Source organism: Ursus maritimus, unplaced genomic scaffold, assembly GCF_017311325.1.
Source record: "Ursus maritimus isolate PB19 unplaced genomic scaffold, ASM1731132v1 scaffold_5, whole genome shotgun sequence".
NCBI lineage: Eukaryota > Metazoa > Chordata > Mammalia > Carnivora > Ursidae > Ursus > Ursus maritimus.
Window position 1 is genome coordinate 75,450,420 of NW_024426663.1, and position 27,526 is coordinate 75,477,945.

Sequence of the window (27,526 nt, forward strand, 5' to 3'; positions counted from 1 at the left end):
ACATGAAGGAGGAGTTTTAGGAAAATTCTGTTACGTTGGGTCATCAAGTTTAGGATGCGTTAAACACGTTTGGGGTGTCCTCCCAAAGCACAATCAGTTACTGTGTAGAGCTTCATTCCAACGCACCTCACCACGAGGGCTGAGACCCCAAGCTTACCTTTGCCAGGTCCACCAAGGTATTGGCTTGGTCATTCAGTTTCCTCTGCTCCATCTTTACACTTCTTAATCTAAAAGACAGAATCTGCAGTCAGAAGGGCTCCTTCCTTCCTCCTGCTCTCATAGGCCTTCCAAAGAGCATGCATAAAATCGACAAGAGCAAAGAACTGCATGGATAATGCCTTGAATAGTTGGGGTCAAGTCCAAACTGGTTATGTATCTGGTACAATGAGAAGCATGCTTCCCCAACACCGCAAAAAAGAAAGAGAGAGAGAGAGAGAGATGAGGGTGTCCTTAGGACAGCTATTTACCAGGGAGTTAAAAGTTGAACGGAGAAAGGCTCATAAGGATTTAACCATATGAGAAAAGCCAAAACATTCCTTAAAATCCCAGTATCGTTTCAAATAGACATAGGAAGAAATAGGCAAAGCGACGGAATTTCATCGATGTTGGAGCAGTGGGCACCTTCCTATGCCTACATGAGTGGATACGGGGCGTAGCCCTGTTCAGTTGGAGATGGATTGGGTTAGGTATTTGAACCTGATGAAACACAGTGATAAGTGAGATTCTTATTAGCAAAAACAAAGCTTTTATTCAACCAGCAGCAAGATAACGTATATCATATAATTCCCTTATTCTTCATTGTGTTTCGCTTGACTTTTATCTTCGCTGCCTTGAATTTGAAGGGAAGCCAGACCATTTCCTTGGGAGAATTTCCCTTAATTTTTTATTGTAGATAAAAGTCAGCGGACAATTAAAATGTCTGACAGATGGGACCGCTACTCGTAAAGTTACTTTTAGATACTTTGAAATATCATTGCGTATATCTGATTGACAGTCAAAAGACCAGTGGTTTTTTTTTTAAATCTTTCTGAATGACAACTCTTACTATTCCTTATTTACTATAATAGCTCAAAAAATATTCGTTGCTTACTCCATACCAAGAAATTAAGATTTTCCAACAAGAGAAAAGTGGTTTCTTGTTCTTTAAGCCAACGATTCAAAGCCATGCTCCAGGAGAGGAGCGAGTCTCTCTCAGTTACTTAGTTAAAAAAAAAAAAAAAAGTCCATGCTAACCTTATTGCCTTGATGACATGTTGTTTGCAAAGTATAGTGTTGACGTTGGAGAGAGTCATTTTGCTAATTTCCCAATTTCAATGAAAGGTAATTACAAAAGAGGGATAAAAAATTCACAGGGCAAGATTTTACTGCCAGGGAGATTTTTGCACCAAATGTTCGTGATGTGCAGTGATTTTGTTTTGAAACTACGATATCCAATATGTCCCCAAATCTGCCTGACAGTCAAGATAGAGTTCCTTCTGCCAGTATGGGTTTAACTGACACCTGCCTATAACACGATATTTAACCATCTGAAACAGCTTAAGGTTGTAACTCGTCATTGCGAGACTGTGTTTCTCTATTGGAAGGCTTGGAGCTCAGTTAATTGGTCCTTTCTATGCTATTCTAGAGACGGAATATGTTTAAGTGTAAAAGAAATTTACAAATATGTATTTAAATCTAACACGTCTTTGAGCTAGGTTTCTCTAAGTAGTTACAAGGATTATAGTTCCTGATGTCTGCCTTTTAAAAACAAGTCCCGTCCCTCCCCTGCAAAAACAAACCCAAAACCCCAAAGAACAAAAAAACCAACCACCTTGAAACACGTGTGGGGTCATTCTACAGAAATGTACTAGAGAGAACAAAGGGGCCAGACATGGACTCCATTCTCCCTGGCCCTAATTTGACCTTCAGTTTCTTAATGGAGGAAACGAACTGGCTCAGGTTGGGACAGTGGCTCTGAGATGCTGGATTTATACCAGCAGAGGTATTCTAGGGGGCTAAGCGACACGCAACCCAGAAGACCTTAAATACCAAACCAGATGGAGAGACAGTTCTCTTTAATTCTCTTCCAGTTCTTGATGATTACAGGAAAAATGTCTCAGGCTGGTCCTATCCTGTTTTTATCTCCCAACACCTGCTAGTCTTTCCTTTTTGAAGAAAGAGCAGGATTTCAGCTGAGAGCTTTGTGCAAGCAACAGTCCGTGGCTAGAATTCAACGCCACTGTTTCGATGGTCGGCTGATGCTGCCTTTACCTCTCTTTGCTGGGAATGGTTTTTTGGTTTTGTTTTTGTTTTTTGTCTGTTAGCCATTTTGTGATAGGGACTTACAGCAAGCTTTGTTTTCAGATTTAAGAAATAAGGAGAGCCGGCACGTGCATGAGCCGAGTTTGGGGAACCAGCTCAGAAGCCCTCCAGCAACTGGTGCGTGCGGGCAGAGTCCTGAGCTTGGCCGGTCCACGGAAGGGCCGGAGGGCTGGTCCCTTCGCTGAGGTGGGTACTCTGTCTTCCAAACAGTGAAGCCTACTTTGCTTCTCTGGAATTCCTATAGTATGTTTCTGACAGTAGAATTTTGCCCATTTTCTTTTCCACGAATCCGGAAAGCTGCCATAGAGCAGCCCCATTCGACTGGACTCCCCTAAGCTCCTCGAACTTCAATCATCTTGCCTTGCTGCTCCTGAGACTGCCTGAACCATAGAACCGGCAGGAAAAAAGCCTACTTAAAGCTGCAGCTACCAGAATAAAAGGTAACATGCAGGCGTGTGTTTTACTTCACCCCTCCCCCCCCGACCCCTGAAAAGAAGAATAAGGAACATATGTTGACTTCTTCCTTGTGAACTTCACTTATCACAGGAAAAGATCATGATTTTGGATCACATTTCCATAGCAGCAATCAGACTACTGAAATTCACAAATAAAGGATCCGCTTGGGTGCATGCAGCCGGTAGAAAATTCTGCAAATGTTGAGGGGAGCGGCTCACACAACTTACTTCCGAGCTCTATTTTCATTTTGTTGAAATAAAAAGACAAAACAAAAGAAAAGAAACTGTAAAATATTCTGGAACAAAACAATAACACAGCGTGGTGTTCAGTTGTGCACAGGGGGCTCGATTCATTGGCGGGAAGATCCTGGTACGGTTCTGCAGGATTTGGGCACAGTGATCACAGAACAACACTGTGCAATTATATTAGCACCCTTTCCTGCTGAGAGACTGCCCCACCCGAAACACAGCGCTTTCCCCAGAACGAAGGTTCCGAAGAAAGAACCTCTACCAGGTCATTGTGGCCTCTTTCTTTGATACACGATGTCCAAGTGAACTACAAGACCCCTTTTGGCCTCGTAGGAGTGTCATAGGGACAAGCGTCTCAACAACGGGATTGTAATGTTGCTGGTGTTTTTTGGAGGGGGCACATCTCTTCCGAGTTGGGGCTGTGCAGAAGCCTAAAAGGTGGGTAGCCCAAAAACTCAGTGTCAGAGAAATTCTGTGTACTGAATTTCTCGGCTCCGAGACAAGTTCATGTTGATTGCCGGGTCTGTAGTTGAGATAGATAGAAGAATGATACACTTTAAAAGAGTTAATGCTGATACCAGAAAAAGTGCTCAAAGTCTACAGGAACAGAGTGCTTCCTGGCACTAAGTGATGATCCCAAAAGACAGATCTGTTACTGAAAAGAGGACGGAGCCTGGAGAAGCAGGCATCTACCGGAGACTAGGGAGGCCATGTGTCAGGGAGAGACGCTGGGAAGAGGGGAGTCCAGATCAAGCTCCGGAAAAGCTCTCAGGACAAATCAGAGGATGGGAGAGGCCAGCAGAGCTCTAGCCAATGAATTTGTAAATCTGTTGTCTGGATAGTGGGCAATGGGAGCCTTGCCCTGAAGAATCGAGCCCTGTGTGCTTTCCTGCATGACTTCACTCACTCACTTAAAATGAGAGATTAGGCACCATTAGAATAATCTAGCCAAAACCCAGCCCATTTAAATGCTCAGTTGTACTTTTTTTTTTTTTTTTACATAGTATAAACACCCTCCCACCTCAAAGGAAATCGAATAACCCCAAGACTAAATTATAAAACAATTCAGAACATTCCCGTCGCTCAAAGCTTATCTATGTTAGAAGTACATGGCTGCTACTCGAGAAACAGAATGAGAAATGTCTGTCTGCAAGAAGCAGAAGAATCATGAATGGCTTCCTCTCTTACTCTATCCCAGAGCAGGATTCTGGAAGACCCATGTGAAACCCTCAGGAACAATCTAGCACCTTCTAGCAATCTAACCATTGCTTGGGGACAGTTTTTCAACCTCGCTTCCCCCAATATTTTTTTCTGACGTACTATAAAAATTTTCAAATGTGCTGAAGAGTTGAAAAAATTTACAGTGAACACCCCTAAGCTGCCCCCCTCCCCACAACTGGAGCATGAGTGCATTTTGGGACAAGGCAGATAAAAATATAAATACCCACCATTCACACGTGGCTACAAAATTGTTACAGAAACTATCAAAGCAGTTTTTGCAATAGTTTTGTTGTATAAAAACATCAATGGCACCCAAGGGCAATCACATTTCCTTTTCTATTTAATAGGTACATCACACAGAAAGGGTTATAAATATGGTCCTGGAGGAAATGGCATGTGTGGTTGCTGGACCCATAGACTGACCACACCCGCCCACACCCACAAAGGTAAGTTTTCTTTTTAATATACTTGCACAACGTAGGTTCGTGCTGAAACATTAAAAGAACAAAGAATGATTTCTCCACAGTATAGGGTGTGTACCTCTTGGATGGACATTGTGGTACACCTGTGGGGGTGTAGGGATGCCCACTCTACCAGGAGAGGGGTGCCCGGGGACCCTTGAGGAGGTGGCCTTTTCCTCAGAGGTGAGGGCTCAGTGTCTCTCAGGGGACTCGCTCTCTTAGATCTAAACTTTAAGGACACAAGATGTGGAGGCTCCCAGGGGTGGGATTTGGTTGTAGAGGCAGCTGTGATCTCCAGCAGGCAGTTTCCGCTTGGGAGCCAGATCTGATCCGGTGTCCCTCTGTGTTTCCCTCTGACGATTTCCCAGACTTGGACAGAGTAATATCTTAACGTTCTAGCCGTTCCTTACAACGGGATGAAAAGCATAGTTGGGGGCGCAGAGCGACGTCCCCGAGATAAAGGGGAGACGATGTCACTTTGGTGCTGGTGGCAGCAAAGCGCTCTGAGTAGCCACAGGGGCCAGCTACTGTACTGTACGTGCAGAGGCTCCCTCTAGTTTACGTTTATTCTCATTAAGGTAGCAATTTCTACACCTTGTCCACGTTTTCAGCGATAGCTAGTTGGAGGGAGAGGTGAAAGGGTAGCGCTTGAATGCTGAGTGATGTCCCAGAGACTCTCAGTGTAATCGATTACCTAGGTACTTCCTGAGGACGTACCATAGAAACTCCAGCTTCAGAGCTTTCTGGTCTACCACGCTAGGCAGCGCCGAGAACGACACCTCTTGCCGTCTCATCAGGATACCTAGTGTGTCGACCCACCTTTCCATGACTCCCCCCGGTAGGCTGCGTGAGGAAAGCTACTTTTCTGACCCACCCAGGTGACGGATCTGCTCTTCCCCACACAGAAATGGCCTGGGCTCAAGAGCAAGGCTACACAGCCTCGAGATGGACGCCCACGAGAATGTACTTACGGTAAGGATGTTGCCAGCCTGGGGGAGAAAGAACTGGTGCTTTCAAGTCATTATTGAAACTCACTACAGAAGCATTTGTCCTTTAAAAGTCTATGATGGTTATATATAGCGTTACGACGAAATGGCGTGAAGAACTTGCACAAAGTGAATAAAGACGGTCTGGATAAAGTCAGAATAATGGTGGGAGAGTATACGGTCTATAGGCACTATAAAACCTATAATGACCACGTAGCATATAGAAAATCCCGAGTCCTGAATAAAGACTAATTTAAAAATGCAAGTATTAAATCAAGCGTCTATACTACTGTCATAGAAACATGTTGGCAGTGTGGTAAAAAAAAAAAAAAATCCATATAGGTTATAAAATAGTAAATGTCAAGATTTTGCAGTAGATACAAACTAAACGTCCTAGAGCAAACTAGATGAATAATTAAACTATACGAAGAAATACAACTGCCACTGAAAATATTGTTTCTAAAGACAGAACCCGAGAAGACATTTACATTAATACAGTAAATGACGATTCTCCCCATAAGGAATGATTTTTTTTAGTCCTAAAAAGAACTGACCGTCTTCTCAGGATTTCATTTGTGGAATTACTAAAATGCCAAATAACGTCTTCCGGGCGCGGACATGACAGCGTTTTGTTTTCTGTTTTGTTTTTTTCCCTTGAGTGTGAGCATTGGGACCCAGAGCTACCCAAGCAGGAAGGCAGTGAATGAGAAATGGTACTTACTGGTGAATAGCTTGCAAGAATTTTCGTTGATGTTTTCTTACTTTTGCGTGATCTATCTTTTTTACTAGCTTTGTATTTTTGTAAATTAGCCATGTTTCCCTGAGTACATTGGCAGCTGCGTTTTTCACCTGTTAAGAAAACAAACGAACACAACGGTTGATAAATTCCAGAGCAGAATCCTTTGCAATGTGGCTGGGGGGGGGGGTCACATTCATCAACTGAATGATCACGGTAAGTTCTAGCTCTGTTGAGTAACTGTTTCTCAAGAAGAAAAAAATAATATTTTCTGTTTCTGTCTGGGAACCACATTTAAAATGGAATATTAGGGAGGTACTCAACTCTTTCTGGGCTAACCTCTACTCCCCCAGGAACCTTTTCACTCAAGCAGTTTAAGAAATCAAGAGGTGCTTGTGACTTGTCTAGTAACACTAGGGGGAAAGAAAAAAAAGAAAAGGTGCTGCTTCCCCCACCCACTGTGTTGCCATTGCTTTCCCCATGTTCTGTGTTTCCCTGCAGAAAGGCAAAATGCCAGAAGGCCAAGGTGAGTCTTGTCTCTTGCAAGCTTGTTTGGCATTTTTGGCTGCAAAACGACAGGAAGGGCAGGTATCCACTGCTGAATGTCCAAGCAGCCCTGTTCTTCTGCCCGCCCGGGGTGACCTAGCAAACTGTATGCGTGTTAGCACGCTTTCACGAACCGACAGTCTGGGTTGTCGTGATCTCGTTGGTTAAAGACGCTGCATTTCAAATGGATGAGACAAACCTAAAGGATTTAAGTGTTTCAGTAGCACTGCCAAGACCTCGTGTAGCTGATGGAAGGTGCGAGTACCTCCTCGTAACATTCAAGCACTTGCCTCCGTGATCAGCATCTTCGGCAATGCCTGGAACCTGATAGAGGCCCAGGCAAAGCCAAGGTGAGCCTCTTCCTTGCTCACAGTGCAGGGTCTGATGACGCAGAGGTTTCACTTAGGCTTATGATTAATGACGTACTCGAAGAAGTTGATCCATGAGGCAAAGCAGGAGAGACCCTTAGCTCTAGGAAACAAACTGAGGGTTGCCGGAGGGGAGGGGGCTGGGGGGCTGGGGTAACTGGCTGATGGGCACTAAGGAGGGCTCTTGATGTGATGAGCACTGGGTGTTGTATGCAACTGACCAATCACTAAATTCTAGCTCTGAAACTAATTAAAAAAAGACGTTGATCCATTGAATTCTTCTGAGTGATGGATAAAGGAGGTTTCTGGCGGAGCTGGGTAGGGGAAGATGAGTTTGTAAGAAAGGCGAAGTGGTGGGGAAAACAGAGCAGTGAACCGGACTTGAGGAATGGTTCTGAGTTCTTGACTTTGGACGAGCTAAGTCAGGTCAAGGAGACTTGTTAAACCTCACAGGACTTGAGTTTTCTCTTCCCTACATGAGAAAAGTAGAATTATTACCCAAGTCTTTTCGGGCCCTAGTTTTCCACTAGGAAGAGTCTTAGCGTTACCGTGCAGCTATGATCGCAGGGATGTACGTGTATTTTTTCACTTCCAGCCCAGACAGCCTCAGGTGTGGTAGCTGACGGAGACTCCCGTGCATGCTGCTGTAAAGGTGTCTTCCTGAGTGAAACTGTATGCCTAGAACCCACGTGAAGAAAAACGACTCGCTTCTTGGAGCTGCTTTTAGCAGCAACTTTGGTTTATGAGGCATTTCCTCCGGATAGTCATCGGACTCCGTACGGAGAGCATTCATTCCAAAAGTAGTGGAAACAGGATTGAAATAGGAGGTGTTGAGCACCCGCAGTGGGTCCAAGACACAACACTGGTGTCCACAGTGAAGCTGAAAGGGGTTCCGGTTAAGTTCTTGGCTCTTCCTTCTTACAGAAACAGAGTTCTCTTCTCTACAGGGGTGCGAGTCGCCTTTGGGAAGGCTTTTCCTCCATCGGATCCTTACATCTGTTGCAGAGGTAAGGATGCTGCGTAAGTGGCCAAGGGTTGAGGACCTTGCTTTTAAGGGGAAAGGGGTAGGAAGTTACCGGCCAGCGCCGACTGGGGTTGGCGTAGGCCCTTCCCCACCAGGGAACAGAAGGGCCAGGCAAGGGAGGTCTCAGCTGTCTGAACGGCTTTAGCTGCCTCGAAGTTGGAAAGGGAACCTGATGGATGCCCCCTCCTTGATTTGATCAGCTCAAGACAGGAGAAAGGTAGAAAACTTGGTGAAAACAGGTGGGACGGTAACACAGCAGTTGAACATAGGAATGTTTGCAAGAGAACTAACAGCTGATTTTGCTTTGGATTCCCACCCATAAACAGCAAATGCCAAATCCCTCCAGCTCTTAAATCTTTAAAAAGGTGAATTGCTGCTTGCCCTCGATGTATTTTAAATGATTTTCTGTTCTCCTTGGGATGGTGGGGGAATGGCTGGAGGGGAGCAGGGAACCTGAATTTCTGAGATCACTGGGGTAGGTTGACACCCCCAAGGTCTTTGTGGCAGGATTTGTATGCACAAAACGCTCATCGTAGTTGACAGGCTAAAAACGAAAATGATTCCTCATCTGACAATGAAATCCCTACGGCTGCTTTGGATAAAGCTGTGAGATAGACACATTGGTGTTGAAACGTCCCCCTTTCTAACTCCCTGATAGGTTTTGAAACACAAGAATTAAACTCTGAAGGCATCCCATTTAAGTGGTATTTTTCAAGATGGCGGCCACAAGACAACATCCTCCCCCTAGTGATCACATGTGCCTGGGATAAGTGGGTTTTTCCAGTCCCTCTCAGGGCTGAAAGGGACGGAGGACAGTGAGAAAACAGGGTACAAAGTACCTCAGTGTTCCACAGGTTTGAACAAAGGGAATTGTTACAGGGCGGTGATAGCCAACTGGAGAAGGGAAGTAGGTCTGTGCATTAGTGATGGTTTAGGTGAAAGGGAAGTTGACTTAGAGGGCAAGTTTCTTTTGTTAACGAAGAACCCTGCCATATGGTCATCTCGCAATGTAACCCTGGAGCTCCCTCTGGCCCTTTGGGGGCATTTACAGACTCTCAGCAGGCAGGGGTCTTGGCACTAATCTTTGTGTCTCCCTAGTGCAAATATTTGATACCATAGTGTATACTTTGCATCATAAAAACTTCTAATCATGAACCACAGAGACATACTTATCAACCAAGGGACCCTTTGGATAAGAAGGGTGTACAGGTTACAGAAGAGACCTAACCAGGTCTTCCCTAATGTCCACTTCCTAATTCAACAGACTTATTAAGTGTCTATCGCATGTTAAAAACCATGATAGTTGTGATGGGGAGATCACAGACATGGCCCCCCGAAATCAGTAGCTGTAATAATTCTAGTGCCAATTTATGGGCCAAGGCCACGGTGAAATAGAACTTCTTTCCTGTACATCAAAAAATAAGGAGAGAAAAAAGGAGAACATGAACATCTGCTCGGCCTGACTCATGCTCAACTCCGATTAAAATCTTTTATCAGAAACAGTTTGACAGGTATATTGATAATCTGGTATTTTGAGAAAACAAAGGCCCTACAAGCGACAATACTACTGCAGGTCATAGCACTTACCCCGATGCCCTGTGTCAACTTCACAGGTAGGTAGAAAGGATATGAACTGTTCTGCTGCTGACTTACAGGTAATGATAAAAAAAAAAAAAAAAATTAAAGCCATAGGTAGTAAGGTAAACAATATCTCTAAGTGTAACAATACTTGATAAACCACAAAAGCCCTTAAAGCTGATGGACTTGTAATTGAAACTTGGCTTCGCTCAAACCTAGATAGAGACAGGTTATTAGAGCCCTGTCTTCAAGGGTGCTTTCTTGATCGTCTTCCCGTGCTTTTGACTACTCTGATTCTTAAAGAAGAAATCTCTGTTTCTTTGTCCTTTTTCCTCTTGCCGCTCCCTTCAGAGGAGGGAGATGGTCATGCTTCCCACTCTTCCCGAATGTCAGAGGAAGGGACGTCACCTCTGCCTGAAGAGCGAGAGTTTCCTGCCCCTCGTTCTCCTAACGACAGTAAAATGGGTGAAATGTTGCCTCGTGTGCTGTGGGAGATGCGTCCGGGATCCTGGGACCAACACAGACAAGGCTTCCAAGCCGGAACACCAACACCACAGGCTACCCGGGCCCCCTTCGGAGCAGCTACGTGGGGCTGGGTGAACGCTGGAGCTTTGGAACAGGGTAAGGCCAAGTGATCCTTCGTTCTGTGTTTTCACCCACTGGGCTTATGTCACCAAGCACAATGTGAAAGCTCCGTAGACTAAATCCTCCAGAATTTCTGTTCACTTGCTAAGAGGCACGCAGGAAACAAAATTACATAACTGCATAATGGTGTTCTTATTATGGATCTTATTGAGAATTCTTAACAGGATCGGAAACACCCACAGTGGACATTAATATGTATAATTATCTTTTGCGGCACATTCTAGCTACTTTAAAAAATTATGTCGGGGCTCCCAGAATTGCTTGTTTTCAAGTTGCCTTCCCAAATGGAAGTATGCAGAGGGCTAAACTCCAGGATTTCTTCTTGGTTCAGATATATATATATGAAGAGTAATAATATTTCCAAAAGACAGAGCTTGGTAAAGGCGCTGTGTCTGTCCCGCGATAAGCTGCAAGTCTACGAAAAGAGCAGGTCCTGTCTTCCCAAGCCCTGTGACACGTTATTGCTATTAGTGCTTTCATTTTGACATCATTAGACTATTCTGGGTCTGTGTACCTCCTTGGCCATTTTTGAATTGTAGCGTGGCGTGTACACTTTTGGAATTAACATGCAACAGTCTCCCCTAATACGTACTGCTCAACGAATAGTGTGGTCTGCTTTCAAACATAGTATTTTACGTGGCTACGGTTGTCAAACAGAGACACGACTTCTATATGAAATTGTTCCTCTGGAAAGTTGGGCACGGTGAATAATTCTTCCTGGAAATTGTTCAGTGCAGTTAAGAGACACAATGGGAGGCTTGGAAAGTTACATTTCTTCCTGGAAGGAAGAATCGTTTGTTTAACATTCATACTGCTGCTGCTTTACAACAAGCCTGGTCAGATTGCAGAATGTCTATAATCATCACGCCTGTTGACCTTCAGGGAAAAAAAAAAAAGATTTCTTCTGGGCGGTATTTCTGGGGATAGTTGTAGTTTTCTCTAGCCATAAAGAGCACCCTTGAACTTGTATCTTGAACATTCTTCTTGGTAACTAACTGTGTATGGGTTTCAGGTCCCTGTTTGCTCTCGGCTATGTCCCAGAAATCATTGCTGATCATTCAGACTTTTGAACTCTTGAAATTCTAGTTGACAGTGTTGCATTAGTTGGGTGTGGACTACATGGTGACTTGACAATTGTCCATGTTACACAATGCTCAGCATTAGCGCACTTACTGTCTGCGTGCCATCGTGCAAAGTGGTCACAAGAATATTGACTATATTCCCGACGCTCCACTTGACTTATTCATTTTCTAACTGGAAGTTTGTACGTCTTAATCCCCTTCAACTATCTTGCCCATCGCCAAACCCCACTTTCGTCTGGCAAGTATCAGTTGGTTCTGGGTATTTAAAAGCCTGATTTTGTTTTGTTTTAGTTTTTGGTCTGTGTCTCTTTTTAAATTTGTTTATTCATGTGTTTCTTAACTTCCACCTATGAATGAAATCATATGGTACCTTGTGTTCGTCTGACTTATGTCACATTGTATGATACTCTCTTGCTCCGTCCATGTTGTCGCAAACTGCAACATTTCATCCTTTTTGTAGCTGAGGACTATTCCATGGTATATATGTCTCATATCTTCTGTATCCATTCATCTGGTGATTGAAACTTACATATCTTAGCTATTTTAAATAATGCAATAAACAGAGAGGTACATATATCTTTTCTAACTAGTGTTCTGTTTTCAATGCCCAGAAGTGAAAGAGCTAGATCGTAGAGTATTTCTAGTTTTAATTTTTTTAGGCACCCCTATGTCATTTCCATAGCGGCTGTACCAATTTACATTCCCACCAACAGTTCATGAGGGTTACCTTATTTCTACATCTCCGTCAACACTTGTTATATCTTGTCTTTTTGATACTAACCATTTTGATTTGGATTTTCCCCGATGCTGAGTGATACTGAACATCTTTTCACGTGCCTGTTGGCCTTCTGTGTGTCTTTGGAAAATTTCTGTTCAGGCCCTCTAACCATTTTTTAAATAGATTATTTGGTTTTTTTTTTTTTTTGATATGGAGTTATGTTAGTTCTTTATATATTTTGAATATTAACTCCTATTGGTATATCCTTGGCAAATATATTCTCCTATTCAGTAACAGATTGCCTTTTTATTTTGTTGGTGGATGATCCTTTTAATGTATTGTTGAATGTGGCTGACTCATAGTTTGCTGAGGATTTTTTTTTTTTATTTATTTGACAGAGAGAGACAGCGAGAGAGGGAACACAAGCAGGGGGAGTGGGAGAGGAAGAAGCAGGCTCCCAGCGGAAGAGCCTGACATGGGGCTCGATCCCAGAACACTGGAACCATGCCCTGAGCCGAAGGCAGACACTTAATGACTGAGCCACCCAGGCGCCCCATGCTGAGGATTTTTATACCTATGTTCATCAGGAATATTGGTTCATAGTGTCTTCGTTTGGTTTGGGAATCAGGGTAGTGATGACCTTGTGGAATGAATCTGGGAGCATTCCTTCCTGTTCTTTTTGGAATAGTATGAAAAGGGTAAAGTAACATTCTCTTAATGTTTGGTAGAATTCACCCGTGAAGGCATTTGGTCTTAGACATTTGTTGGGAGTTTATTACTATTATGGGTTCAGTTTTATTACTAGTAATTGGCATGTTCAGGTTTCCTACTTTCTGATTCAGTCTTGGGAGAGTGTATGTTTCTAGGAATTTATCAATTTTCTTTACCTTTTCAATGAGCCAGCTCGTACGGTCATTGATCCTTTCTGTTGTTTTTTAGTCTCCATTTATTTTGGCTCTGATTTTTAGTATTTCTGTCCCTCTACTAACTTTGGGCATTATTTGTTCTTTTTTTCTAGTTCCTTTAAATGTAAGGTTAGATTATTTGTGGCTTTTCTTGTTTCTTGAGGCAGGCGTGTATTGCTATACATTTCCTTCTAAGAACTACTTTCGCTGCCTCTCGAAGACTTTGTTTTCATTTTCAGCTGTCTCTAGGTATTTTTTAAATTTGCTCTTTGATTTCTTTATAGACCCATTGGTTATTTGGTAGCATGTTGCATAGCCTCCTTCTTTTTTCTTCCAGTTTTTGCTTGTAATTGTTGTCTAGTTTCAGAGCATTGTGGTTGGAAAAGATGCTTGATATGATTTCAGTCTTCTTAAACTTATTGAGACTTGTTCTTTGGCCTGATATGTGATCTGTTCTGGAGAATGTCCCAGGTGTACTTGAAAATAATAGGTAGTCTGCTGTTTGTTTTGGGATGGAATGTTCTTTATATATCCTGTAGGTCCACCGGTCTAATGTGTGTTCAAAGCTGCTGTTTCCTGGTTAATTCTGTCTGGATTATCTATCCATTGATGGAAGTGGGCTGTTGAAGTCTCCTACTATTATTGTATTACTGCCAACTTAATCCCTTTATGTCTATTAATATGTGTTTAGGTGCTCACATGTTGGGTATACAATTATTAGATCCTTTTGTTGGACTGATCCCCTGATCATGACGTAATTCCCTTCTTCGTCTCTTGGTTTAAGGAAGTCTATTTCGTCTGATTTAAGCATTGCGACCCCAGGCTTTTCCCATCCCTGCACTTTCAGTCGGTATGTGTCCCTACGTCTAAAGCGAGTCTCTTGTAGGCAGCACATAGATGGGTCCCGTTTTTCTACGCATTTAGTCACGTTGTATCTTTTGATTGGATCATTTGGTCCACTTACGTTTAAAGTAATTGTTGATAGGTATGTACTTACTGCCATTTTGTTGTTTTCTGGTAGTTTCTGTAGTTCTGTTGTTGTTTTCTTGCTCTGTTAGCTTTTGGTAGCTTTATGTTAGGATTCTTTTTATTCTGTGTGTACCTATTACAGGCTTTTGGCTTGTGGTTAAATGTGCATATACAATACCCAAAGTGTATAACGGTCTCTATTAAGTTAATGGTCACTTAAGTTCAAAGGCATTCGAAAAGCACTACCTTACGAGGGGCGCTTGGGTGGCTCAGTGGGTTAAGCATCCGACTCTTGATTTTGGCTCAGGTCATGATCTCAGGGTCATGAGATCAAGCCCCTCTGCACTGGGGGTGGAGCCTGCTTCAGACTCTCTTTTTCCTTCAAATAGATAAAAGCACTACCTTTCTATTCTGCCACTCGTGTTTTATGTGTATAACACCATCTTTTCCTGTATCCCTTAAGATGTAGCTGATCTTACTGTTTTGTCTTTAACTACTACCTTTACCACATATTTAATTTTACTAGTGACAATTTTCCTCCAGTTAAGGCCTTTCTTTCCTAAAGAAGTCCCATTGACGTTTCTTGTAAGGATGGTTTAGTGGCAGTGACCTCCTTTATGTCTCTTTCAATTCTCAATGATAACTTACCTGGGTAGAATATTATTGGTATAGGTTTTCTTCCTTTCAGCAGTTTGAATATATCATGACACTCCCTTCTTGCCTGCAAACGCTGCTAAAAATTCAGCTGACGGCTTTATGGGGTTTCCCCTGTACCTAACTAGTTGCTTTTTGTTTTCTTGCTACTTCCTTAATTTATTGAGAGTGGGAGTGGGGGGAAGCAGAGGGAATCTTAAGGAGGCTCCACAGAGAGCTTGGAGCCTAACGTGGGGCTCGAAGTCACAACCCCGAGATCGTGACCTGAGCCAACATCAAGTGTCAGACACTTAGACACCATGTGCCCCTCCCTCTGTGCTTCTTGGACCTGGATGTCTGTTTGTTTCTTTCCCCCAGGTCAGAGCAGTTTTCAGCTATTCTTTCTTTGGGAAGTATTCTGCCCCTTTCTCTCTCGCTTCTGGGACCCCTATCATGTGAGTTACTCTGTCTTCCATCCGTTTCCTGCGTCCTTTGCTCTGTTGTCGATTCCCTCTAGTGCGTTTTTCTCTTGACGTTGTCGTCTTCAGCTCTGACGGGTTCTTTATATTTTCTGTCTCTGCTGAGGTTCTGAGTTCATCCCGAGTCTGGTGAGCATCTTCAGGACTAGCCCTTTGAACTCACCTCCATTTTGTTCCGTTGTCTTTCTGAGGTTTTGCTTTTTTCTTTCTTTTGGAACGTGCTCCTGTGTCCTCGTTTTGTCTCTCTTTGCTCGTTACGATGTATTAGGTAGACCAGCTATGTCTCCTGGAACTATCGGTCTTACGTAGAAAGTAAGTGTCGTAGTCCACCCTGGTCACCAGGATCAGGTACTCCAGAGGTGTCCCCCGTGAAGAGCCGCCCCGCTAGTCTTCAGGTAATTTTCGGAGCCAATTACATTAGCTGTAGTCGTGTATCCATAGGAAGAAGGGAGCTCCAGATCCTATTATGCCATCATCTTCCAGTATTTTATGTAAAAAGCTCATCAGTGGGCCCATTTAGAAGTCCCATAAATAACCAAATGCAGTCAAGTTCCAAGTAAATGGTACTCACTAAGTTGAAGAGGACTATAAAAGGGCGATTATTTTCACATATTGTATTGACTCTACTAATGAAATGGGTATCCTGAGAAATTTATGTTTGATTCTGCTGCCATTTTAACATTTGCACCTGTACTTAGTGACATTTTGCCTATGAAATTCAAGCTGCCAGCAAGCCTGCTGGAATGCCTTTCTTCAGCCTGTAAGAGACCTCTGTCCCAAGTAATCCTGCAAAGCAGCTAACCTTGTAAGTAGTAGTAATGAGATAATAGAATTAATAAAGCATTGTGGAGAATGTGAACTTTGAAATTAGGCGAGTACTTCTTACTGAAAAAGCTTTCTGTAAAAAAAAAAAAAACTCCCTATAGATAATGGTGCATTACGAGTCTAGCTCAAGGAAAGTATACCAGAATCTAGAAAAGCTGTAAGATCAGAACACGTGGTCCATTTGGGGAAATGAGACCCACTCATAAAAACCAAAGGAAGTCCTCTAGATCCACAGTCCCCCAACGGGGGCCCGACTGGGCTTTGGGGGGGGGGGGCTCACGAGCAAAGGAAACAAGAACACAAGTGCATTTTTCTGCCAAGCTGAGGGGGGGGGGGAAGGATCTTTTATCTGATTTGCGGAAGGCACAGTCCTGGGCTATGATATTTCAGTTCTACATTCTCGGCAGTTAATACAGAACCCCAACTATAACAGGTACGCTGGACACTTTTGTTAAATATGTGTTATTCCCAGGAAGATGATAAATTGGGCACAAAGAATATCTGCTGTGAGGATTGGCCCAGTTTCCAAATCCCTGGGGAATCACACACTAGAGCAGCAGTTCTCACCATGGGCAATTCTGTCCCCTGGCGGGGGGGGGGAACATCTGACAACGTCTAGAGGCATTTTTTTGGTTGTCACGGGTCTACCAAGGATGCTGCAGAACAGAGAACTCTCCAGTCTCAAAGGTCAAGCGTGCTGAGATCGAGTGACCCTGAGCTCAACTAACTCCACGATGCAGCCAAGCTGGAAGGTCTCCCAAATGATCCTACGAGACCCGTACGACTATCACAGATCTCTTCATCAGGGGTGTTCTACTGTGGATTTTAACATCCGTCCCTTCAGTAAGTAGCATATGAAATAGCAATAGCCCCAAGCCAATCAGAAGAAATGACGTGTTTCCTTCTTAAGTTAAAACTAAGTACCTGCTCACGAACCCCAGGGCCCTCCGGCTCAACACGCTAACTGGGGTTTTCTTATTTGTGATCCTGTCCCACCTTTTGTTGCTGCTGAAAAGATGTGTATGGGCTACTACGGTGTTTTAATGTCATTTCCCACCTCCGTGCGGCATTCGTTCTTGTGAAATTTATAGTGCACGACCTTCACAATAAAATCACTTGGGTTAGACAAGGGGCTCTATGGGAAGAGCTCTTTGGCATCGCCCAACATTGACTCTTAGATATGAACCCTACAGGAAGGAACCCATCCAAACAAGCCCATGCTGAGATCCAGAAAATATCTGCTCCAACTTTGGATCGTATGTGGACAAATAGTCTAATAGGCATGTATTTTCATTTATTTCCTAGCATATTTTTTGAAAGCGCCAAGAATCCCAGCCGCCCATTCGGCTCTGCACTTAGGCCTCTCCTTGTGCTTTTCTGTAACATTCACGAACGTTCATGAGTTTGGAGAGTGAGAGAAAACTGGAGGCTAGAAGACATCCTACAGGGGCACGTCCCGGCCAAGAGGATGGCGTCTGCAATCGAGGCTTCGGTCATCAAGAATACCTGTGGACCTTCCAACCGCAACGAAGTCTCCCAATAACATCAGACAGTAAGACTTAGAAATGAGCAAGGCAAGTGGAATCCACGTTTCCATTTGGTAAATACTACCCATATGCATACACATGTGCAGCAAAGGGACTGATCTATTAGGAAGTGTTGACCTAATGAGCTAAGCCAACTTTTATGCATACGACCAAAATCAAAAGTGAATAAAAACAAACACTGAAAACTGCAACTCTATTTGAACTCTCCATGGATTCCTTTCTGGGTAAAGTTGCCAACCGACCACATATTTTGTTACTTCGATGACAGACCTGATTGGATTCTGCTCTGAGTTATGGAGCAAGACGACACTGCTATGAAATAATTTTTAGTTTTATATCTGACCTTGTCTTTTGGTTTCTCAAGTAACGATGCGGGGAGGCTAAAAATTTAGTGGGAGTGGGCTAACAATCTTTTCCCTCTTTGACAGAATGACTTAGAGCAAGTGACCGAACCTCCCGGTGTCCTGGCCTCCACATTTGTAAAACGGGCCTAATACTAGCCCTTCCCTCATAAAGTTGTCTGAGAATGAAACTAGTTTACATACGTGACATGCTTGGAACCCCGCTTCGCTCAGGGTGAGTGCTCCGTAAGCACTGTGATTACTGTTTTGTACTGTAGTTTCTCATCGGGATGTTATTATTCATGTCCTGGCCAGCCTTTACGTCACAGAAAGGGCATAGCTCTGCTCCTACCTTGGGGTCCTCAAAGTTATCTCACTGTCGTTGCAACCCCAGTCTTTAGAACAGTGACTGGCTCACAGAAGCTCAGTAGGACATTGTTGAATCCCTTCCCCACAAAATTTCTAGATTACAGTGTGTTCTTTCCTATTCGATCAAATACTGGTCCCTTCTTGGATCCTGCAGACGTAAATGTTAAGTGTGCCTATGTATTTAGACTGACGTGGTCTGTTTTGATCCATGAGTAAATACCAAGGTCGTCCAATTATTTCCTATCTGACCTAAAGTTAGAACGAGTCTGTTCTCAACATGTGAAGAAAAAAAAAAAAAGTGGCAGCAATTCTAAGGTGGCCTTGATGTCATTTTAGCTTCAGAGGTCAAGACAGAACTCGTCCTGCCCAATGTGGAGAAACACACAATGTTCCCTTTGAAGACACAAGGGTGATGACTCACTCTTTTGGTCAGCTGAGTATCCATCATGAAGTTGTGCACGTGTTTTTCTGCTTTGGTAAGTTCTAGCTTTCTTGCCACTACAGCGACCACCAGGGCTGTGCAACCAGCACCCTGAAAACCAAAAGAGAAGAGAACCCCAACGAGTCATTACTTTTGGTCTCAGCCACATGAACGAAACCTCTTGTTCATCAAGTACGTAAATATCCAGAGATAAGAAACCGTAGCATTTGGTGACTTTAATACCTCTTACCTGGCCCACGAGCTCAAGCAGCACGCCTGCAAGTGGGGATTTGAAAACTTGGTTCATGTATTACAAGCTCTAAAGCATGATATCGATGGTAAAGTAGCAACTTGCAGAAATTTGAGAGATTTCTTAAAAAACAGAACAATCAGTTATATACCTGGAAGTATAATAGGAACCGATAATAGCTGAGTAAATTAGCATAAATGCATGAAGTAGAAATAACCATTAGTCCATAAAAAATAACATTGCATAATCTTCTCTCAAGCTGAGACCAGAGGTCTTCAAGCCAACTGACCGTGGCGTACCAGGAGTGGAAAGAGATGCATTATCTCCGCATACACAAAACCTCCAGACCACGGGAAGATCTCCGTGATGTGAACCCGGACAACAGAGCAACCTAGTGTTGAAGGTAAGGGATAACTGTCCTATTCCAGACATTTAACAGTACTAAGGAAGGCGTGGGCTCCCTTTTCTCTGAAAAACATCAGCAGGGGTCTTTTTCACATTAGAGGCCACAGTGCCGATCTCCTAGGAAGAGACCTGAGACACGGAGGGTACCCAGGGATGACAGTCCGGCTGCCCCGTGATCCCGTGCACGTGGTGTGGGGTCTTCTGGGTTGTAAGGTCAGCGATGATATACGGGGCCGGGGTACCCCCCGGGAGGGCCTAGGCAAGGTCATGCTCCTGCAGTTACTCATGGATCCTGGGCACAGCCAACCTCCTGGGAGCAAAGGGGGCACCTGAGGACCTACCAACAGGCCTGTGAAAGGCAAATCGGACCCTCTGGATGGAATCACACCCAAGAGGACCCCAGGGCAGTAAAGCTTGCCAAACTGTCTCAGTAGACAGCAATGAAGGCAGGAGCCCACTGAAGAGGGGCACCAACAGCACGATGTTACGATACTTGTGGATCTTTCAATCTTTTTAAACTAGTCTTTATTAGGATGCCCTTCACATTAGCCCAAATGATAAGGTGCTCAGTGGATAGCTAGCCAAGAGTGTCCCAAAAGTCCTACAAGGTGACCTGGAGGTCTGAAAATCGCTAATTATAGAAGCAACTCCACGCCTTACGTACATGGTAGTCTTCACCTTCAGTAGCTAATACTGAGGAATGGGAATTACTCATATCTGTAATACACATTAATTCATTAATACATACATATGTATTAATTAATGTTATTTCTATAATAAATACTTAAAGCCAACATAATATTTAAATAAGCAAGTCAGAAAATTATATACACATAATTGGCTCGTACTTTTATTTTTTAAAAAGGATCCACATTTAGGAACAAATTGAAGGAGGTGAAAGACCCGTACTCTGAAAACTGGAGGACACAAATCAGTGGAAAGACAGAATGTGCTCCTGAACTGGCAGCACTGAGCTAGCTAGCCAACCTACAGATTCAGTGCCATCCCGATCACAACGTCAGTGGTATTTTCCATAGAACTAGAACAAGTGAGCCTCAGATGTGTATACGACCCCTCCCCCAACAGCCAAAGCGATCTTGAGAAAGAACAACAAAGCTAGAGGGGTCATGCTCTCTGATCTCCAACCACACTACAAAGCTAGAGTCATCAAAGCAGGATGGTGCTGGCACAAAAACGGATACACGGATCAATGGAACAGGATCAAGAGCCCAGAAATTTTACAACAAAGGTGACAAGAATAAACAAACAAATGGGGAAAAGAGAGTCTTTTCGATAAATGGTGTTGGGAAAACTGGACCACTTTCTTATACCAAAAATAAACTCTAAATGTGAGACCTGAAACCATAAAACGCCCAGCTAAAAAACATAGGCAGTATAATCTTAGTACTCTCAGAAGCAAATTTCGGATTTGTTCCCTCAGACAAGGGCAACAAAAGCAAACATAAACAGGGGGGGCGACATCGACCTAAAAAGGTTGCACAGTGAAGAAAACCATTAACAAAGCAAAAAGCAACCTACTGAATGAAGAAGGTATCGGCAAATGATAGATCCAATAAGGGGTTAATATCCAAAATATATAAAGAACTCCTACAACTCAGCACCCAGAAAAACCAAATAACCTGATTAAAAATGGGCAGAGAACCCACAGAGATAAAAGGCATCCAGATGGCCAACAGATAGATGCTCAGTACCACCAGTCATCAGGGAAATGCAAATCCACGAGATACCACCTTAAACCTGTCAGAAGGGCAAATACCAAAAAGACAAGAAATAACAAGTGTCGGCGAAGATGTAGAGGAAAAGGATTGTGCCCTGTTGGTGGGAATGTAAATTGGTGTAGCCACTAAGGAAAACGGTATGGCAGTTCCTCAAAAAAATCAAAATTAGAACTACCATACAATCCAGTAATTCCACTTCTAAGGATTTATCTGAAGAAAGTGAAAATAATTTGAAAAGATATATGCATCCCTATGTTCAGTGTAGTATTAAAGATGTGTGTATGTACATATGTATGTATGTAGACATGCATGCACAGAGTAGAGTATTACTCAGCCACACAGAATGTGATCTTGCCATTGGAAACAACGTGGTTGGAACTAGAAATTTCCATGCTAAGTGAAATAAGTGAGAGAAAGACAAATACTGTATGATTTCACTAGTACGTAGAATTTTAAAAAAACGAATGAACAAACACAACAGAAACTGAAACTTCCAATTATAAAATACATAGATCATGGGGATATGGAATACATTCTAAGGGATACATACATAGTATTGTGATAATTTTGTAAGGTGACGGGGTAACGACTTCTGGGGATCATGTCATAATGTGCAGAAATGTCAGTTCACAGAGTTATACGCTGAAACTAAAGTATATCAACTCTACTTCAGATTTTTTAAAAATGGCTTTTGAAAGCATTCACATCTATTCTGTTCACTTTCAAACATTTGCCACAAAATCTAAAGAGTTTTGGTGTACTGATAAGGGGCTAACCAAAAATCAGTGGATGGGATCGGTGACCACTCAAGATGGCCATCCATACCTGCCCACTGTAGTTAACATTTGCTCTAGAAATACGGGATCACCTGTTGCACACTGCTCCCAGGTGCTCGTCAGTCAGAGAGTTGTGAGAGATTCAAGAACAGCGATGGTTTCTGAATAAGCAGAGAATGTAAAACTCTGAGGGGCTTCCACTGCTAGAGAGAAAGCGAGAGAGCTGTGAGCGGCAGTTGGCACTCAAAGTTGAATATTGTTCTCCCCTGGCAGGTGGCCACTGCTGAGATCCTTCTGGAAAGAAATCAACATCCTAACGGGAGTGGAAAATCACTGGTATCAAAAGCCTTTGAAAGTCGATTTTTGTTTGTGTTTATTCTTGGGCTCTTGTTTTTTTGTTTTTTGTTTTTTTTCCTGCTACTGGCCCATTCGTTGCTGAGGCTTCTCTAACTCACCACAAATCTTGTGCACTAAAATGAGTACCTCCGTGGCAAACTGCAAAAGCAGGGGAGTCTGACAATTTAGGAATTATTCAAACTATTACCTGCACCTGTCACTCCATCATCCTAACTGTACCCTTTAAATGGTACCTCAAGGGTTCAACTATAGTCACTCCTTTAGTTTTATTTTCATTAGGGAAACCATTAATTTGTGTGTCCCCAGGTCCTTAATAGTCATCAAAGGATTCCATGTGTATAGAATCGGGTTTCAAAAAAGTAACTTAAAAAAGTAGAGGTATGCAAAATGAACCCGGTTCACCTCTGAAAGCTCTCCAAGTTCCAAGGAAATCCCTGCCCACATGAACAGTTCTAATGATTGATTTAAATAATGGCATGACGTTATTGTCCACTCTGTTCCAAGACAGATGAAGGTAAACATGCTTCTACAACATTTTCTCCAAAGCGTGTCGTCATCACGATGGATGTAGAAACAGTTGGGATGAACATATGTTACTCTCTGAAACAAAGATCCCTGTATGCCTTTAACAAGATGAGTCATCTTCCTTTCACCAAAGTCGGAAAATGTAGCCTGGTTCCCGGTCCCCCATTTCGTTTTAGGTTATGTTGGGAAAACGAAGCAAATCATTGGTCGATCCCTTCCAGATGCCCGGGCCCCTAAAGGCTACATGAAGAAAACACGGTATGTTTATGAAGCTGAGAGATTCAAGGCAAACGTGGGGGTTCTCCTTAGCCTGGTGTATCACCTTTCCTTCTGACAATTAGATGTTGCGAGAGAGAGAGAAAGGAGGGAGCGAGACCGTGTCCTTAGAAGAGATCATTACTAATGCTCATCGCCCTTCGCCAGATCGAAGTGACCAAATGCCACCCAGCATAAGGCAGAAGTTGGACCCCAACACTGGAGAGTCTGAGATGCTGCCAAGTACAGTCCTTTTCTTCACTCTGCACTTCCTCACCAGAGCACAGAAACGGTAAGGCATGCTGGGCCCTGGAATGTTCAGGAAGAAGTTCATTTTCCCCGAGGTCATTTTACTACAAGATGTGTGAAAAGTTCAAGGTACCACCGTCATTTTACTTCAGGTCCCCTGGTTCTGCTCATCCTGCGGATACTTTCAAGAATCATTCTGGAAAACCATTTTGGGGAGCAAGCTTTAACAACTGGAGAATCCAAGCCTATGGGGAAGGGAAACTCCTTTAGTAGCACACTGGGTAAGGGTTTGGGTTCTTATTTAAAAAGGCATTGGCCAAAGGTTTAACATAAACACTAGAATGTGTAATTTTCTTTTAGAAATTCCAGAATCCTCACCGAGAATGACTAATGAAAAAAGGCGAGTGTTCAAAATACTCCAGTGTTAAATTAATTCTCCTCCTGCAAGTCTTATAATAGCTCCTAAAAGCTCAAAACTTCAGTGTGATAGCCAGTCTGTTCGACTAACAGTGATTAAGATTTATCAAAATACAGTTAATTTGAAAAAAAAAATCATGCTACTTCCTTAAGATCCACCCAAATTAATAAAACAGTTTTAAGACTGATTAACTTTCATTTAAAAACATCAGCATATCCTCCAAAAGGAAGGTAAGATGAGTATTTGGAAATACTGCCCATTTTTCTGTCCCTGGGGTTGACTGACTCAATATCACAGTAATAAACACATTTTACTGCACTTGTCTGATTTTTTTTTTTTTCAAGAAAAGATGTCAACCAATCACTTCTGGCAACTACAATTCTCTAAAACACTCAGCTTTATTATTCTATCCCATTGGAATTCTGCAAGATCTCCTCGGGTCAGGAAAATCAACAACAGTCAAGGTAATTTTGAAGATAAATGCCCTGAGTTTCTTCAAAGAGGAGTTGGTATTTGCTGATAGGAGGGTAGAGGTCAAGTCCAATGTCCTCAACCAGTGGAAGAAGGGAGGAGGTGTGTTTTTTGGGGGTTTTTTTTGAGTTGAGTGAAAAAAACCCATACCTGGAAAACCCAAGTCTCCATTAGAGTGATTTGCTGGTTCAGCTCATTCTTGTACTTTGACGGTTGGAAAGAAAGAAAGGGTGCATAAAACTGGTCAACCATGAGTCATGCCTGGGTTTCAGTCTCCTTATTAGCGACGGTGCCAGTGTGAGCGCACGTATTTTAAAGACAGGAAGGGCAGCCCTGCCAACTAAAAGTGCTGATAGTTCAGAAAAATTAGGTGGAATTGTGGCGTCAACAAGTCAAAAGCTAGAAGGTCACAACAACTTCCGACTCTACTCGTCTGTACCTGGAAGAAAGCAGCCATTGTGTTTCTGAAGAAATGTTCCCGTGGAGAAACGAAGGTCTGCTCAGCGCACTGGTGGGGAATTTCGCCTTCTGAATGACAAGGCCCACCATCCCCCCCTGCTCCTCTGCACAAAATAGAATCTATCCTAAGAATTTAAAGATAGGCCTCCTCCCCGAGCCTTCATTTGATGACATTCACTGAACACACCAGAAAGACCCCCAATAAACTAAAAACTTCTCCAAAGTTATTATTTGATATTAAACACCTGATGTCAAATTGTATAAGACCTACAAAAAGGATCCTGGGGTGGGGTTTTGTTTTCCTTTTTTTTTGCTTATTCACACAAGCATTACCAAGAACTGACTTTAGTTTCTCGGGATTTCTATGTCCACTGGCAGGGGGAAAAATCCCCAAATGGAGACACAGAAAGTAGCAAGACTCTAACCAGACCTCCGGTTTAGCCCTCTTGAATACAGTCATTCTCTTTATAAGCTTTGGCTAATTTATGGCTGTGTTTTTGGAATACTCTCTGACTGAGTCAACAGTGCAGGATTCTTCCCCCTCAGAATGAAAAGTGACCTCTGACAATTGGCTGAGCCATCATGTGACCTTCAGTGAGGATTCCTCAACACTGGGTAACAGGATGGCGACAGGATTATTATCCAAAGTTCTCATTCTAAGGTGGTATAAAAAATAGGCTTTTATTGTTGTTGTTGTTCCCTAAATAAAATGTGAACCATTCACTGGTGTGGTGATTGTTAAATTATTATGAACTGCAGAAATGGTTGGGGGGAACCAAAATCACACTTCTGAAATGGACTCACTTGCGTTGAGGAATCCATGGGGAACCCCTTATCAGATAATAGCCTGTGTCCCTAGGATGGGGCAGATAATACTTCCGGTTTTAAGGTCATTTAGCCGAAAAATCTAGGCATCTAGATTCTAGTTAAAGGGCCCACAAGAGATGCCATCATTCAACAAATAGACAAGCAGAAACGACAAGTGACTGAATGACCCCCATTCTCCTATAAGACAGACAAGAGATACTCTTTCACCAATGAAGCTGTAGTCTCCTCTTGAAACAATCATGTATATTCCTAAGTAAGGGGAAATTAGAGCTTATAGCTCATGTTGTGTCTATACATATGAAACGGTAGATAGGACGAGTTTGTAAATGCTAAGCAAAACGATGACCTTCTCTACAAGAAGCTGGAGATAAGGAGAAATCCGCCCCAGCTGACAAAAAGCTAAGAGGCGAATGATCTAACGACATCGTTTGCCCAGCACCTTCAACCCAAACAGTAAAGCCTTGTAGAGTTCATCCCGTTGGTTGTGATGACATCCACATTAATGAAGTGTCAGGTCCCCGGTAGGACCCCACAGAAGACAGACTGATGAATGAAGAGAGAAAAGTAATCATGACCCTCATGGTTTTCTCTGGAAGGGTGATGGGTGACTATTGCGCAATCCTAGGAGTTTATGTTTTTAAAAGGCTATCCAGGAGAGAGGAAGAGATCTTTGTGTCTTCAGCTTTACTATTAGGGAGGTCTTGATAGGAAGGAAATTTCTGCTTGATTTGTCTGACCTATCACACTGTGATACCTGTATCTAAGACCGTCTTATTTTAAGCATTTCCATCATCATCGATGTAAACGACACTGTAAAAACTACAAGAAGAGCTCTCTGCGGTTGTCTTGGAGTCACGATTGACATTGTAGGCGAGGAGAGGTTATTTTTTGATAAGGCCATTTGTTTGTCTCTTAGAAATAGTCTGGAAAACTCTCTCTCCTCGCCGTTTCACAATGTAGTTCTGCCCAGAGCACTGAAGATTAATCTTCATGTCCTTGGAGCCCAAAAATATCACTCGTGACACAAATTAGGCTATTTAAAAATTTTAAATTACAGTTTAATTTTGGGGTTTTAACCAATGAAACGTGCACATCTAAGAGGTGCCACGAAATAATTCATTAGTTTCATTCGTTTTATGAAGAAAGGCAGTGCTCATTGCTTCCTGGGTACATTCTGAAATGGGAAATGGGCTTTGGAGATGTTGGCATTTGGACGGACTGTTATCTTAGGTCAAAGTAAAAGAAAAACACATAAAGCCATAAATTCTATCAATTTCATCAACACAAGAACCAGATAATTCAAATATAAAAGAACACAAAGAATAGTACTTCGGAGCTAATATACAAGATGATTCAGGGATGACCCTGTCCCCTCTCAGGGGTATTGTAAATCGTATTTCTCTTTCACAATTTAGTAGGGACCAGATGGAGAGAGACGGCCCGTGGGAGATCTGACATTGTGCATGTTACCCAAACAGGCATTGCGAAAGCCCACGGGGGAATAGGCAAATAAATGGCTGAAAGAAAAGGAAGTCGTGCCTGGCGTTGATAATCCCAAAGTGACAGATTGGTGTTTAAGTTTCCTGAAAACAAAAGCGAAAAAAAAAAAAAAAAGTGCCTGGCAAAACACATTCCATCCTAAGGAAACTAACCATATCCCATATCTATGGGCTGGGAAAACAACTTCGCTTCCTCTAGATAGCTTTACCATCAGCCAAACACTCTCCACACTGGTTTGTAGGTAACCTGCAGCCAGACACGGTCAATCCTCAGGAAATTTTACACGCGATGGAATCGACCCCCAGAAACTCACCCCCAGGAGATCGCTCTGGGGGCCTGACTCCGTGGGAAGTTGCTCGGTCGGGATAGACACACACAATCCAACTCCGTACAGCGTTGCACGTAGCTTAGTCCAAGATGAATGAATTTCTCTAC

At 42.9% G+C, this 27,526-nt stretch overlaps 1 protein-coding gene across 1 annotated transcript in view; it reads right to left on the reverse strand.

Moving 5' to 3' along the window:
- Positions 1 to 27,526, reverse strand: part of KCNN2 (potassium calcium-activated channel subfamily N member 2) — a 141,664-nt gene that overhangs the window by 2,893 nt on the left and 111,245 nt on the right. The window contains exons 5-7 of the mRNA XM_040622570.1: positions 18,860 to 18,970; positions 6,395 to 6,522; positions 158 to 227 (exon numbers count right to left, since the gene is read on the reverse strand). Coding sequence (XP_040478504.1) covers positions 158 to 227; positions 6,395 to 6,522; positions 18,860 to 18,970 — 309 coding nt within the window. The remainder of the gene's footprint in view (positions 1 to 157; positions 228 to 6,394; positions 6,523 to 18,859; positions 18,971 to 27,526) is intronic.